Consider the following 14,665-nt stretch of genomic DNA (forward strand, 5'->3'; position numbering starts at 1 on the left):
TCTCCCCCTCTCCCCCCCCCCCCCCCATGTCCCTTGGCCAAGTGAACAGAGACTAGCTACAAACAGCAAACCAACAGCGGTGAAAGGAGCTTTTCGAAATGTACACTGGCCCCTACACTATTCTGCTTCTAAATCCGTGAGATTGCAGACAAAATCAGTAATTTGGAGGTGGGTGCCCAGACTTTAAAGGGCGGAAAATGGGCGTTCTACTATATGCCAATGATGCTCTTTTAATCTCTCCCCAACCAGATTGCAAAAATTGCTATATTTATTCCCAAAATTATGTGATAAAAGGGGCTGGAGATTAATGTGGCAAAATGTAAAGCTATGGTCTGCTGCCCGAAAAAATAAGAAAATCAAATCATTACGTTTACATCTGTTGGGGGTGTGGATAGAGGTAGTTAATGAATTTGACTGTGTATGATTTTGATTGGATCATACAGGGAGCGGGAGTGCTCAGAAAGAAAGAAGTAACATTGCTGTGGTAAGTTCTGCCCATAAGGTTGCCAAATTTGGTGTGGGTTATGCGGAGAAGATCCATTTAGGCAACAATGGGAATATATAATAAACAGACCGTCACATGCGCCACATATGGAGTAGAGCTATGGGGGTGGGAGCTGAAAATAAAGGAAAATTGAGATCTTTTAAAAAAGAATCTTATGTATCCATATGAATATTCGTAAAAAGATTGTTAGCAGGCCATTCTCTCTTGGATATGGCTTGGATGTCCCAGTCACTGCAGTTATATAAAAACTAGCTCAGAGATCATCTTGGACAATGAGGTAAAGCGGGGCTTATACCTGGGCCAATCAAGTTAATGGCATACAATATTGGCCTTGGGGAGCTCTCGCACAACCCAGAAAGGATGACAAAAGATGCAAAAGTAAGGTAAAAGATGCCATGAAGCGTGGGTAGGGCCAGTGAGAGCACAACCCATTTGGTATACTAGTCTACAAAATCTACAGGAGATTTTGAACCCCATTTAGACAAGATGCCTCCTAATTGATAATCTAAACATCTTTATATCATATTCGGAGTTGGATACATTTAAAATGTATTTTCATGATTGTTAATCTATGGGAGATGCCCCTTTCTATGCATTCATATTCAGAATGTGTATTTGTACAATAGTATTAAGAGGTGAGTTATGGTAAGAATATTTTTAGGACACAACTCTTAAAGGGAAACTATTGCACTTCAATTGAATTATGTTCACATCGCATGATAAATGCAGCTATGACTTATGCAGTGACATTTTGTTAGTACTATCCTATGATGGTTTTAAATGGTGCATTATGGTAAGATTTGTATTGCTTAGTTGAATATAGGAAAAGATAGTTTAAGGGAAACTATTGCACTTTAATTGTATTATCTTTACACTACTATTTGAGAAAGGCAGCTAGAAGTTGTGCACTGACACTTGATTAGGACTATTCCTCCATATACCTGGTGGCCAGAGGTTAACAAGAAACTGAGATAGAACTTGACGAACTTTAGTAGAGTTCAGTTCTTCGATACTGTGCCTGATGTCTTAAGTTTATAAACGTAATAAGGGGACTGATTGGATGGTCAGTAAAATTTTATGTTGATTAATTAACAAGTGATACAATTGGTGTATGGTATCAACCCTAACGTTAATTAGCCGTTGAAATATACTGCGCTAATGGGGCTCTTTGGCAGTATTTTAAATAGGTTTACAGTGATTATAACGAAATACAAATAACGAAAAAAGTTAATAACAAGAAAAAAAATTATGTCAGATTTTGGGTTAAAAAACTATATGGGGTGGGTTAAGGGATAAAGAAGGGTGGCCTATTCTGTACCTACTCATAGGCGTTCTTGGCCCTATCTGAAAGAAAACAATAAATGAGTGCTAGTCAGGTTGTCTTTCAACACAATTCAGTAGTCTTTCCAAATCCCAATCTAACCTAAGTTCTGTCCCTACCACTGACAAAAAGGTTTAACATAAACTCAACCAAAAAGGGCTGGAAATGGGATTTTCTCTCCACCCTTGAGGTGGCAGCTGTTTCTAACCCCCTCCCCCCATCAAAATGTATTGCTGGTTTCTCACAGGCCATTTGCCGACTTGTTACAGTTCAAAGTAATGCCTGTTCATTCTTCCTATTTATTCTTCCTCTTTTCATGTAAGGATAGTTATTCAGTCTTAGTCGGGCTGTGGTCTCGCAGCCCCCTATTACGGTTTCTTTCAACCCCGCCTTGGGATTCTCTCTCCCCACCCTGGGCTATTTCTCCTCTCACCCTGCCTGGGGGTTTGTTGCTTCCTCCCCTCTTTGGGGATGGGCTTTGCCTGTCCTGCTCTGGAATCTTCTTGCACCCTGCCCAAGGGTTCTGTTTCTTCTACCCCACCCTGGGGTCCAGTCACATGCATTACATCTCTCACCCCATTTTTGGTTATCTGCTCTTAACCCTCTTCTTGGAGTGTCTGGTCTCTCACCCACTCTTGGGGTACGGATGCACCCCCCTTCCTTGGGCCAACAGCGTACTTTGTTTGGTGTAGTGGCATTCTTCAGAAGGGGCATTCTCCTCGGCTGGCAAAACCTGATTCATACTGAAGCAGATGTGAACTCCAATGTCCCAGATGGCAGATGACCACGCCTGGGTGCTCAGATGGATGGATGGGTGGATGGGCAGAGGGAGAGCTAAAGTACTGCACTAGTCTTAGCCTTGGTATGGTTTGGGGATTGTTATCACCTGTGTCCACCGTCTCTCCTGGGAATTCACTATAGGCACCCCAGGCAAGCATGTAGGCTGCTAACGGGAAATTGGTTTAAGGGAATTTAGACTGCATGCATACAGCAGGCACACATTACCCTTTGAAATAAACTACAAACTAAGATGACAGGTGCAAATAGTAAATGGAGCTTGTGACCATTCACTGATTCTACAACTGTGCGGCACAATAAGGTGGACACTGATGCAGAGCAAGCAAGAGGTAATGGGTAGGCAGTGTGGATGGGGGGGCAGGAGGCGGTGTTTGCTGGTGCAGGGGAATAGGGGTTTGGGGGAACTACAAGGTTTTAAAGGATTACCATCTGGCAATGGTGTAGAATCCATGGCTTTTTTTAATTTTTATTATGGTAATTATGTCTCTGATCAGATTCCCCTTTCATAAGCTCCAGGCCAAAAGATAGTGGACACATGTGTCCCTCTGCATCAGTAGCCTGATCTCCAGCGCCTGCTCTCCAGTGGCGCAGAGCAGGTTCAGTGGTCACAGGTGCCCAATCTGACAGCTAGTGACAGGCAAATCTCTGCAGTGCAGGGAGGGGCATTTAAGGCTTGCACCTCAGTACCAAAACCCGATCATTATGATTTTTCTGGTGGAGGATATATCTTTGAATGTAAGCCAATCCTGAGTTATAGTATGGTGGATGGTAACTCTCGTTATTGCGCCCACAACAGTTTGATAGCACACATGTCAGCGCTTTGAACTCAGCTCAGTGGTGAGAAGGTTGTGTATTCTTCGCAGAAAAGGTTATCCCTGCTGCTGCTAGCGGGACTTGTAGCATTGGGGATTGCCTTTTTTTCTTTTGTGAAGGCAGGTAAGTGCCCCCCCAGCCCCCCACGTAGAGGCAGTCACTCTATCGGAAGCTGTCCTTAGAATAGAAATCAAAGAGCACATCCATTCACACAAGGCTTGACCTCACACCAGGGTGCTGCATACTGAAAGGTCTTTGATTCTGTTGAGGTGGTGACTGGGATAGTGTAGACAGAGGGAGCTCTTTACAGCTGGCGGAAGGTCCAACCATGTTTTCTCTCCACACTACCTTTCCTTCCTGCCCCCACTTCCTGTAGCGCAAAGATCTTCGGATGTGATGTCAAAAGGCAAAGTCTACTTGTTTGAAGGACAGGAATGTGGCCACATGAGCAGACATGCTGTAGCCCAATTGCCTGGGGGCTTTTGCCTTTAAAAGGAGCCTCTCCGCACTTCTCAGATTCACTTTGGAACAAACACCAGCAAAGAATTTCATTGGACCTCTGTTGGGAGAGTTGACTTCCCAGAAACCTCCACCAGGGAGGTGAAGACAGAATGTCCAAAGCAGAGGCGAACTCCGTTTCCTACCCATCTCTATGGCACATTGGAGGCAAACCTGCTGCTGGAGCAAGGCTTGCATCTCTGACAGTCACACTGCTGCGCAGGACCTCATAGTGGTAAATGTGAGCTATCTTCTCTTTCTTTGAGCCTGACCACAAGGACTGATATTGTCCCTGAGACCCCAAAGGGGGCTTGCAGCATTCTGAGAGCCTAGACCTGTTGAACCAGGTTGACCGCATCCCGAACCAGTAGGACCCTCAGGAGCTGCCTATGGCACTTGCTAAGCTCTTTGAACTCAAACTGCACGTTTGCACCCGTTTGCCGCTGCAGCACATTAGCTACATTGGCTTGATCCAGAAGCTTTTTGTTGTATCTGCCACCTTCGGACTGCCGCTCGCCCCACCAGCATCTTTGCTGACTATCGTCCTCACCAGTCAAACTGAACCTGGGGGATCCTCGAGCCCTGACCATCCAGTCGCCAGAGTCCTTACTGTCTACTCAACCTTGGTGGCTCTCTCTCTATCTGCAGCTCCTCCGAGCACTTCATCGGACAAATCCCGTAAACCAGTGTGTGTCCTATCTCCAGCCTCTTGGGATGAACTGTCAAACTGATCCTGGTGGCCCTCACTATTTGCTTGCCTTCAACCATCGACTTCAAACCGCAACAAGCTCCCATTTGATCCTGCTCGACACCGCTCTCTATCTAGGACAACGCAACCACTGCACCCATACAGTCTCAAACCGCACGAGCCGCTGGGCTTGCCATAGTCCAATCGCAAAGAAGATACCATAGACCTATAACTGCCCCATTGGTCCATTTTGGGCCCTAGAGATTAGTTCTGTCACTGTTCAACTTTTTACTGTAAAAGCATTGACATCGCCGATCACCCTCTTCTTGCATATCATCTGTTCTTTTCACAGATTTGGGGTATTAAGTGAAAATGTAGATTTACTTTACCCAGAAAAAAATATTGTTTTAGAAAGACCGATTAAAATCAGTAATTTGGTCTTTCTAAATCAATAGTTAAAACTCTATTCACCCACCTCCCTACCCCATAATCAAACACCTTCTCCACTCCTCCCTGTACTTTCTTGCTCCATCCGACTATGCCTTCTTCTTCAGTGCGCAGCCATCTTTGGAATGACAGCTGCTCCCTGCGACGCACACGAGTGCGTGCATGGGCTGACAGGTGGGTCAGGCGAGGGACGTCTTGGGAGTAAGGCAAGTGCTTATTTTGGTGTGTGCATGTGTCTGTACATGTATGTGAGGGACATGTGGGTGAATGTAGTGAAAAAGGGAGGGGGCCGTGGTGCGGGTAAAAATGTATAAGATGGTGGAAGAGACTGAGGGGAATGTGTGGTGGGGGAAGGGAGTGAAGGGGGATGAAAGAAGGGCTTGGGGTTTGAAACCCCCCGGTTTACTGAATAGCCCAAAAACACAGGAGAGGGTGAGGGTCGGCCCAGAAATGTGATATTTTGGCATTTTGGAGGTGTGTTCAAAATATATTGTTGGAGAATTTTGATTAGAAATGTCCTTTTCGAATTGTGATACTTTGCTGTTTGGGTCACTAGTGAATCACATTCACGGCACCCTTGAGACTAGCGTTACTTCGGCCCACGTCGTTACCACAAAAGTCAAAGGCGGTATCCTTCTTCTTGACTAGCCATTTTACATTTGATTGGGCTCTCTGGTGGTTTGTAGAGGGGTGAGGGCCGTGTAAGTGGCTCAATACCTACTCACCCCAATACTCCTGCAGAGCAGAAGTTATTTTGTCACAAAGGCACAGCCCAAGACTGGCGCTAGAAAACCTGCTGGAGAGGTGTAGATTACATGGAAGAATCCTGGCCGGTTTCTGTCGAATTCCTCTTGTGTCCCTGGGCACCTGATCTCCCTAATCACCCATGAGTGCTAATACTATGAAAACTGTATTTTCCGGATGTTGAGTATGCAATTAGTCAGTACAAAGTAGTAGTATACAAAGGTGTTCAGGAGGCTATTGGGTGCATTACCGTTTAGGATTTGTAAAACAGTTTTTGCTTTTTTTATTCAGGGCTGGCTGGCTGAAGTTGAAGGCAAAACTGTTAGCAGAGGCGATCGAAGGCACAGCAGTGATGTGAACCATCTTGTAGCCCAAGGACGAGAGAGGTACCTATTTTCTCATGTCTTAATCCCTTGCATACTCTACCTCTTAAGAAATGCATTTTGAGTTGTGTGCTGTATTCCTGTTTGAAGTGGCGAATGTATAATTGTGTGCTATAGTACTTCTTGAAATGGGACGATGGGATTGTGTGCTTCACTTCTTTGCACTGCTCATGGTTAGTGATGTCATGCGCTTGAAATTTTTAGTTTGTAGAGGACACAACACAGAGCTGGATGTTAACTTTCCATTATTTGTGCTCCTGGAGACACAGGGTCCTTCAAAAGCACATTGCGTCCCTGGAGTCCTCGCCTACATTGGTAATGTGAAACACAGGTAGGAGGTCCTGTCGTAGCTGTAGATTTCCCACCAGTCCCATCCAAGAAGCCGGCATACTTCCTGCTGATCAACCTTGCACTACTGGTGGTAGTGCGATACCCAAGAACTGATTAGCTTTTTCAATAGTTGCTATCCAAAGATGAGCAGCTATTGCTGACTTTAACCCCTGCTCTGCCTTGCCAACTGGCAGAGAGAGCGGGGTTAAACCTATGCTGTCACTTTTTAAGACCCTTCCTATAAAACATCTAACAAATAGAGCTTGTCTCTCAAATTAACAAAGATTTGGATGGATTGTTGGTAACACCACACCTGTATTGAAATCAACAGTTCTTGCCTACACTATGGACATCATTTAAACTCCAGCACAATTAGTAACATTCTAAAATTAGGCAGTATGAAGAGCAACTCTAGATCTCCGAACCCGCAAACTGAGATGATGGCACCCAAGAAGAGTGCTTTACAAGCTTGTCAGTCCATAGACGTTTCTTAGTGGCCCAAAAGTGTTTTTCAATGGATTATGAGATGAGACCAACACACTGTCTGGGAACCAGGACCTTGTGTCCAACAAACTTCACTCCTTCCTGAAAATTCACCCCAGTAAAGCTGAGGTCCCCACGTTTAACATTGTGCAACCCTTGGAACTCTGCCTTAGGATCTTGTCCATCCTCAAATCCATGTGTGCAAAGTCTGGGCTTCATTATGGGCACTTAGCTTACCTTGGGCCTCAAGATATCCTTCTGGTAAAATCTCCCTCATTTGAAGAAGCTAGAGCATCTCCTACTGCTTCTTTCCTTTCCTTGCACAGTGTTTTTTCTTGCGGCCTAGAAATTGTGAACAGTATCTATGTAGGACATGCTACTGAATTGATATGTTGACAAAAGGCCCAAAATGCAGCAGACCAGTGCTAAATCTTTGTAGATTTGATCAGATCGGGCCTGGTCTAGCTTTGCTTCTAGGTATCCTGCCCCATGGTCTCCTTGGATGACTAGAATAGATATCTGCCCATTCCCTACCCAGGACAAGCACATTTCATATAATACAAACTTATTGCATCGATTCTAGGACTACTGATGCATCAAGCATGTATTCCATCAAGGAGAACCATGAGATCTGTTGGCAAGTATCTTAAACCTACTCTAATTTGGGTTACTTACCTGGGACATTGTTGAACTTTAGTTCCTAGGATAGGGATTGGACTGCTGAAGCTGTAGTGGTTGTTTTCCTTATACCTTAAAAGGGTATACAGTATTTTGCCTGTGATCTGTTGATCGTAGACAAGAGACTGCATCGTAAAGACTGCACAGGTTTAGCCCCACCGTGAGCAGGTGGGTTTGTGTTGTGGGAGTTTGGGGGGGTATGTGGGGCCTGGGGACACAATGTTGGTTGTTTGGTTCGGCGAACATGCAAATGAGGGTAACACCCTCCCCCACCCCCATCCCTCTTCTGTCCTGCCTTTCTTGAACTAGCAGCTGACCTTTCACATCGCTATTCTGATCTATTGCTTCTAGGAAACTTTATCTTGCATTCTTTGCAGCTATCTGTTGCAATGCATGACAGTTTTATGTCTGCTATGAATGATCTTTTACTCAAGCAGTTAGTTACTGGGCCAACCCATAACTTAAGCATCACACTAGACTTGTTCACCCTCCACCGGTTAAAGTGTTCCCCTGGATGGATCATATGATCCTTCCATTTCTCTTTCTTGTCCTCTGGCTTATCGTCCCCCTGAATGGCGAGATGGCAGGCCATCGATGCTGGTATTATTCAATATGTGGTTAAAATGTTGTGTTCTTCTCTTGATGATATTGACATGTCTGCCATCTCCCAGGCTTTTCTTACTGTAGCTGACCGTCTAGTCACTCTTCATCTAAACCGTGGGCCAGCCCTTCTGAGCCCTGGTAATCCCCTCACCTTGCGGAACTTAGTCTCTGCCGTCATCCAGCAGAAAGACGCTGGAGCATCTATTGCCCTTTAGCTAAAGTTTCTTTTCAACAGGCTTCACGGGTATACCACTGTGTCATTTCTGAAGCCAAATGTCATTTTTTATGGGCCAAATTTAGTCAGCCCTTAACCACTCCGAGGAGCTTTTCAAAACTGTACCGTCTTTCTACTAGGACCCCTCTCTCTACTTCTGTGATGCCCTCACAGGATCTATGCCACTCCTTAGCTTTCTTGATTACTAAATTTGATTTTGCCTTACTATTCCCAGTTTGCTTCCCACTCATAACCTCCAAGTGTAATTTTCCCACCGCTCAGTTGGTTACTCACTCCGGGTCCTCCTTCCCTGTATTCGGATCTAAAGATATCACTCAGGCCATCTCCAAACGTAAGTCAACCTCCCCTCTGGATCCCATTCCGCTTTCTGTGATGAAAACTTGCATTGCTGAACTTACTCCTCTGTTGACTAAGGCAATCAACCATTTGTTTAGCACCGGCTTCATTCCGCCGGCTTTGAAGCATGCTTTAGCCCTTCATCTCTTGAAAAAGCCCGCTTTAAGGCTGTGTGCTCCCAGTAAACAATCGCCCTATTTTGCTCCTCCCTTTCTAGATGAAAACTTTGGAGTCTCCTGGTCACCCCTCTATTCTCCTCTTTTCTGGAAGAATCTTCTTTCTTGCATTCTTTCCAGTCCGGATTTCGTCCCGGACAAGGGACTGACTGTTTTGGTCTCAGTCATGGATGACCTGGCTATGCTCACTGACCAGGGTGCCGGCGTCGGTGCCCTGATTCTACTTGATTTATCAGCGGCAATTGACACCATTGAGCACTAGATCTTGACTGAAAGGCTGATGACTGCAGCTGTTCCGGCCCTGTGCTGGCTTGGTTTTATTTTTTTCTGACAGACCTTTATCATTGCCTATCTCTTTCTCCCCCTGCTTCTGTCACTTGTGGAGTTCCCCAGGCTCAGCTCTATCGCTTCTCTTCAACGTCTATATGCGGCCAATGGCTTTCCTCATTCAATCTTTCGGCCTCTGCTGCTTTATCTATGCAGATGATACCTAGATTGTGGTTCCTTTCAAGCTTGCCCCTTCTGAGGAGTTTGTCAACATCAGGAATTGTTTGGCCGCTATTGGCGATTGGATTAGTCAGAAATTGGCTTAAATTGAATAGTGATAAGACAGAGGTGCTTGTCGTGGGAGCCCCCTCGCAGACCTCGGCTTGGACGCCTGAGCTGTGGCCCCCTTTCCTTGGTGCGTTTCCTAAACCAGTTACCGTCGTCAGGGACTTTGGTATTAAGATCACGGCCACCCTCTCTATGGGCGCCCATGTTAGCTCTGTCTGTCAGGGAGGCTATTTTAAGCCTAAAATCCTTAGAAAGGTGCTTCCTTTCCTGCCCCCTGACCTACTGGACCCTGTGGTGGTGGTCTGTTTTTCAACCCCTAAACTACTGTAACTCTTTCCCAGCCTGCACATATACTCCATTGGATCCCTGTCAATCGTCGAATTCAATTTAAATCACTCTGTATTGTTCACAGGGCTTTTTACAGATCTATGTGATCACTGTGCTTCCCATTTAAATAAGATGTTAATCGATTTTATATGTATGCATAGAAATGATGTTAAATTGAGATGCTAAAAGAAGAATGTTAACTATAAATGGCAATAAAAACATTGCAAAAAAAATCACTGTGCTTCCCATAATGTCGACCAAAAAAATGCTGGCATGGTGTAGTGATCACATAGATCTCTTGTTCCCCGCATCCCACTACACACCCGCCTACCCACTTACCTTTTCAGTGGTACACTTGTGTGTGAGCACCTCCGACTCTTCTCTATCCCTGCGGCTTCAGTTTGGAACTGGCACTGCAGGGACCTTTTTATTTTATTTTTTTACTTTTTTTCTTTATTGTCCCCCCCACTACCATCTAATGGAATTGTGTAGGTGATATTCTGGTACAATTTCCGTTTTACCACCTGGGTGCTGAGTTTCTGCAGGATAGGTTCTGTCGGTATACTCCTTCTCGAGCCTTGCGCACTGCGTCTGATTTTATTTATTTTTGATTCAGGTACCCAGATTTCGGCAGACCAGGATTGGCAGCCGTTCCTTCTCAGAGTTTGCAGTGGTCCTGTGGAATAGTCTTCCACCCTTCTTCCGCGTTGTTGATGATCTTTCGTTTTGCCACCAACTAAAAACCTTTTTTGTTTTAGCTTCCTTCCCTCGCTGTACTTTACCGTTTGTGTCTCTCACACCAGCGCCATGATGCCCTCGGGCCACAGTGTGCTCTATAAATAGAGTTAACATAACATCTGTTCATATCAAAACCTCTACTCTTCTGATGTGATCTGCAATGGAGCGTGCAACAAGTTCCTTTGCTCATCTGTCAGAAGAAATACTGCCCCATTCCAGGTTCACTGTTGGCATTAGATAACATTTTTCCAGATTCGTAAATTCCTGCACTCCGTTTCTTTTTTTTTTAATGATTGTGCTCCTAATGATGCATGGCAGGCTGTCGTTTAAATGTAGATGCAGCTTCACCCTTCCTCATGCATAATACCCACAAGGGTACATGACCATGGTGAAAACTCGAATTGCCATCTTAAGACTGAATGACAATTCAGTGTACTCTAGTCCCTCCCTCTTGTAGGCATAAAGCGTTGTCAGGAATTTCAGTAGGATGGCCTTTGTTGGGTCCTTTTACACTGGATACAACCTTTTTTGTTTTGACATGAATACAGGTAGGGAGGATGGCAGTGAGGGTGCTGCTTGCTGAACCTGATGGTATTGGGTGAGAAGAGGGCAGTGCCATTAGTGGAGGGGCAGAGGAAAGATATTAGCTTGATGAAGTCGCTGGATTCATTTGTGCCCAGAGCCCTGGTGAGTTCTGGGAGGGCACTATTGCAGTCTTTTGGTGCTGGAGGGGAGCGGGATGTGTGCCAGCAGTGCATATTGGTTTTAAGCGGGTGAATCTTTGGGTTGATCCTCTGCTGGGGGAAATAAATGTGCGGTCTGTGTTGTGGTTTTTTAACAGGAGCCGGAAAAGTCAACGTGAAAGTTCTAGATTAGCTTAATGTCGATATTGGGACCATTGCATTTTGGTTTTTAAATTTGATGATCCGGGAGCTTTCAATTAAACCACATGAACAGTACATTACTTAAGAGTCCAACAATTATTTTGTAACATTGTTTCAATTGCAGAGGCTTTCTAACACTACAGCTTCATTGAAGGTTCAACAATTGAAGCTTAATTTAATCAACACCAGAAAAGCTTTTAAGTAATTGTAATCGATACCCCTGTCAACACTGTGCCCTGGACACAAGTGTTTTTTTTTTTTTGCTTTGGTTGGGGGTAGGGAAGTAATGTGTATGTTATATATCTGTTAACAGATCAGTGCCGTTTAAATAGCACGACGTGACCTGGCTTATATGGAGTGAGAACTTGACCTCTATACTATAGGATGTGTATCTGCTATGTTTTTTTTTAATATTTATAGAAAAAGGTCTTTAAAAAGATATAATCTGGTGGCAGGAGTTTAGCTTTGCATTCACGAAAGATGAACAACGATTGTGCAGAACCTAATTACTAATTGATCACAGTGACAGATGATAGGATAGGTGAACATGATACACCAGAGAGAGTACATAATAAAAGGAAAGGGCTTGTTGGCAGGCGCATTGGTGAGCTCATCCGCCATGGGCACGAGTTTAACGTGGCATGGCGCTGCAGCGTGTGTTGCAGAACATTGGCTTATGCTTGGCTTACTCGGCACGGTGTAGACTCCAATACTAGACTGAATTATATCACTGACACTACCACCCATTCCTGACAGTGCAATTTAATTTTGGTTCCAGGTGGCTGCTGACTTTTAATTGGAGGTGGGTAAAGATTTACCACAATTTCCGAGTTCTTCTGTTCCAAGTTATTTTGTGCCAGTTGAGCTATAGTTCGAGCTTCAGGGCACAGTTCTGCCCCCATTTACCTTTCAGTGGCCCCAAAATTATCCCTTTTCACCCTGCTATCTCATTCAAGTTACACTGCTAGATGAGAACAGTACCACTCTGCTCCTTGATAGCCACCTTCCAACACGAGTTATATCCAGAGATGTCTTGATGAGGGTGCGCCCAACTGTCTGATGCAAAGAAATCCGTGCAGCATTGCAAGAAAACAAATGCCACCTCATGATTCTGTATAATGCGCTGTTGAGGCTCGAGCCTGGTGCCTGGCTGCAGTGAAAACTAAGCTCCAGTCTAATCAATTTCATCCTGTAATGCAAATTGCGTAGTGTTGTCACCTGTTTAGGTTTGAGTGCCACCATGGTCAATAATATAGCTTGGTGTGCTGAACACTTGCTGCAGGGATCTGAACTCGCGTGCCAGAGAGTACCAAATACTGACATGGCAGAGTTGGCGTTTCCCCTGTCTGGGGTTGATCTACTAGACTATATGAAATGGCCATGGTCATATAAAGTAAATTACTTCATGGGAAAGCTTTTCAGGATATTCTTTAAGTCCTTAAATGTTCCCGACTAGAGTAGGTAGGCTGGCACTGCCATTCAAAAATTAGGTATGGCCTATTAATTTCGAAATATATTTTTGGCGCACAGCTTTACAACACAAATACAGAAAATATCAATTGAATTTAAAATGTAATTTTGAGGTCATATACTTGATTTCATTACTGTTGTTGAACGTGTGTAGTATTGGTCGAATCAGTGACACGAGGATGCACAAAGCTGTGTGTAGATGAACTGCACACTTTTATGAACTACACATCAACCTACACCGCAGTGGCGTAACACAGGATCTGGGGGGCCCCCTGCGGGCCATGCTCTGGGCCCCCCCCCAACTCAGCAACAAATCATGGGTCGCGCCACACACTGGGCCGGCCTGGATTACCACACTTGCACAATACGCACAAATGTGCTGCTGAAGGGGTATGCTGCACACTGCACTAGGAGAAAGATATAAATGTGTTTAATGCAATATACAGCACACTCTGAGAAAAAATGGCTAAAAAGCCAGTGTTAGCTATTGTTTTGTAGGGTAACACAATCCAATACATGCAAGTCACCAACAGTGCATATGAACATTAATTCTTTGCTATTAAAAATGCCATGCCACAATGAAAACATGTCCAACTGGCTGCCCAATGTAGACCAGTGTAGACCCGTAATAACATTGCAGTAAAGCATGCCAGGCCACATTTAGACATACCTAGACTGGCTGCACCAAAATACCAGTTGAAGCAATAATACTTATCAAGAAGAGAGCACACATTCAAGCCTGCATCCCTGCACACAGCCAAACTCTTTAAAAGCTGCAAGGAACTGGCCAATCCTGTTGTGGTCTCTACCTCTCCTGTTCCCTCAACAGGCCCTCTGTACGGCTTTGGCCTTCGCTTCTCCGCTAAAACTCGGGACATCCTGTCCACGATCTCCTCTTCTTTTCCCTCTTCCTCTCGCGGCCCCCCTTGGCCATCTCTCCCTCTCCTCCTGCTTTCTCCTCCTGCTAACACCAGACTAGGTTTCTAGACAAGTCACATCTTTGGAAGTGTCATCGAAACAGGTGCTCACCCGCTCCTCCAGAACCATCAAGGACCATATTGACACCCTTGCTCCAGCCTTGGCCGATTTCTGTCATCATTTTTTTACCACTGGAACTTTCCCCTCTCCCATACTCTTGGAAAAGCTGGCCATCTCCCAGCTTACTCTCCACACTGAATCTGTTGGTTGCCTCCATGACCATCAGTCTGCCTTATGAGATGCCAGGGACATCGAAACTGCTCTCCTGCACACCTGTGAAGATCTGATCTCTAACCTTGATTCCAGCATTCCTTCTGTCCTCATCCTCCTTGAACGTTCCTCTGCTTTCGACATGGTCAACCACGCCATCCTGATCAATGTACTCCGTGAAAACCTGGGCATCATGGATCAGGCCCTGTAGTGGCTGACCTCCTTCCTCTTGGACCGCCCCTCCCAGGTCCAACTTGGTCCCTTTCACTCTGCCACCTCTCTCTACCTGTGGCGTTCCATAGGGCTCTATCCTCTCACCCTGTTTTTTTTTTCCAACCTCTTCTTGGCCCCTTTGGCCCACCTGATCTCTGCCTTTTCCTCTAACTTTCAGAGTTATGCAGATGACACTCAGCTTTCCTTCAGGCTGCCCTCAGCCTACTCTCCTCTTGCTCATTCCTGGTGTCA

At 45.1% G+C, this 14,665-nt stretch overlaps 1 protein-coding gene across 3 annotated transcripts in view; it reads left to right on the plus strand.

The window, feature by feature from the left end:
* Positions 1-14,665, plus strand: part of FNBP1L (formin binding protein 1 like) — a 1,167,050-nt gene that overhangs the window by 997,655 nt on the left and 154,730 nt on the right. For all 3 annotated transcript variants that reach the window (XM_069641836.1, XM_069641837.1, XM_069641838.1), the window contains one exon: positions 6,106-6,200. In XM_069641836.1, the coding sequence (XP_069497937.1) occupies positions 6,106-6,200 (95 nt within the window). The remainder of the gene's footprint in view (positions 1-6,105; positions 6,201-14,665) is intronic.

This window comes from Ambystoma mexicanum, chromosome 1q (assembly GCF_040938575.1).
Source record: "Ambystoma mexicanum isolate Mex_15411 chromosome 1q, UKY_AmexF1_1, whole genome shotgun sequence".
NCBI classification, from domain to species: domain Eukaryota; kingdom Metazoa; phylum Chordata; class Amphibia; order Caudata; family Ambystomatidae; genus Ambystoma; species Ambystoma mexicanum.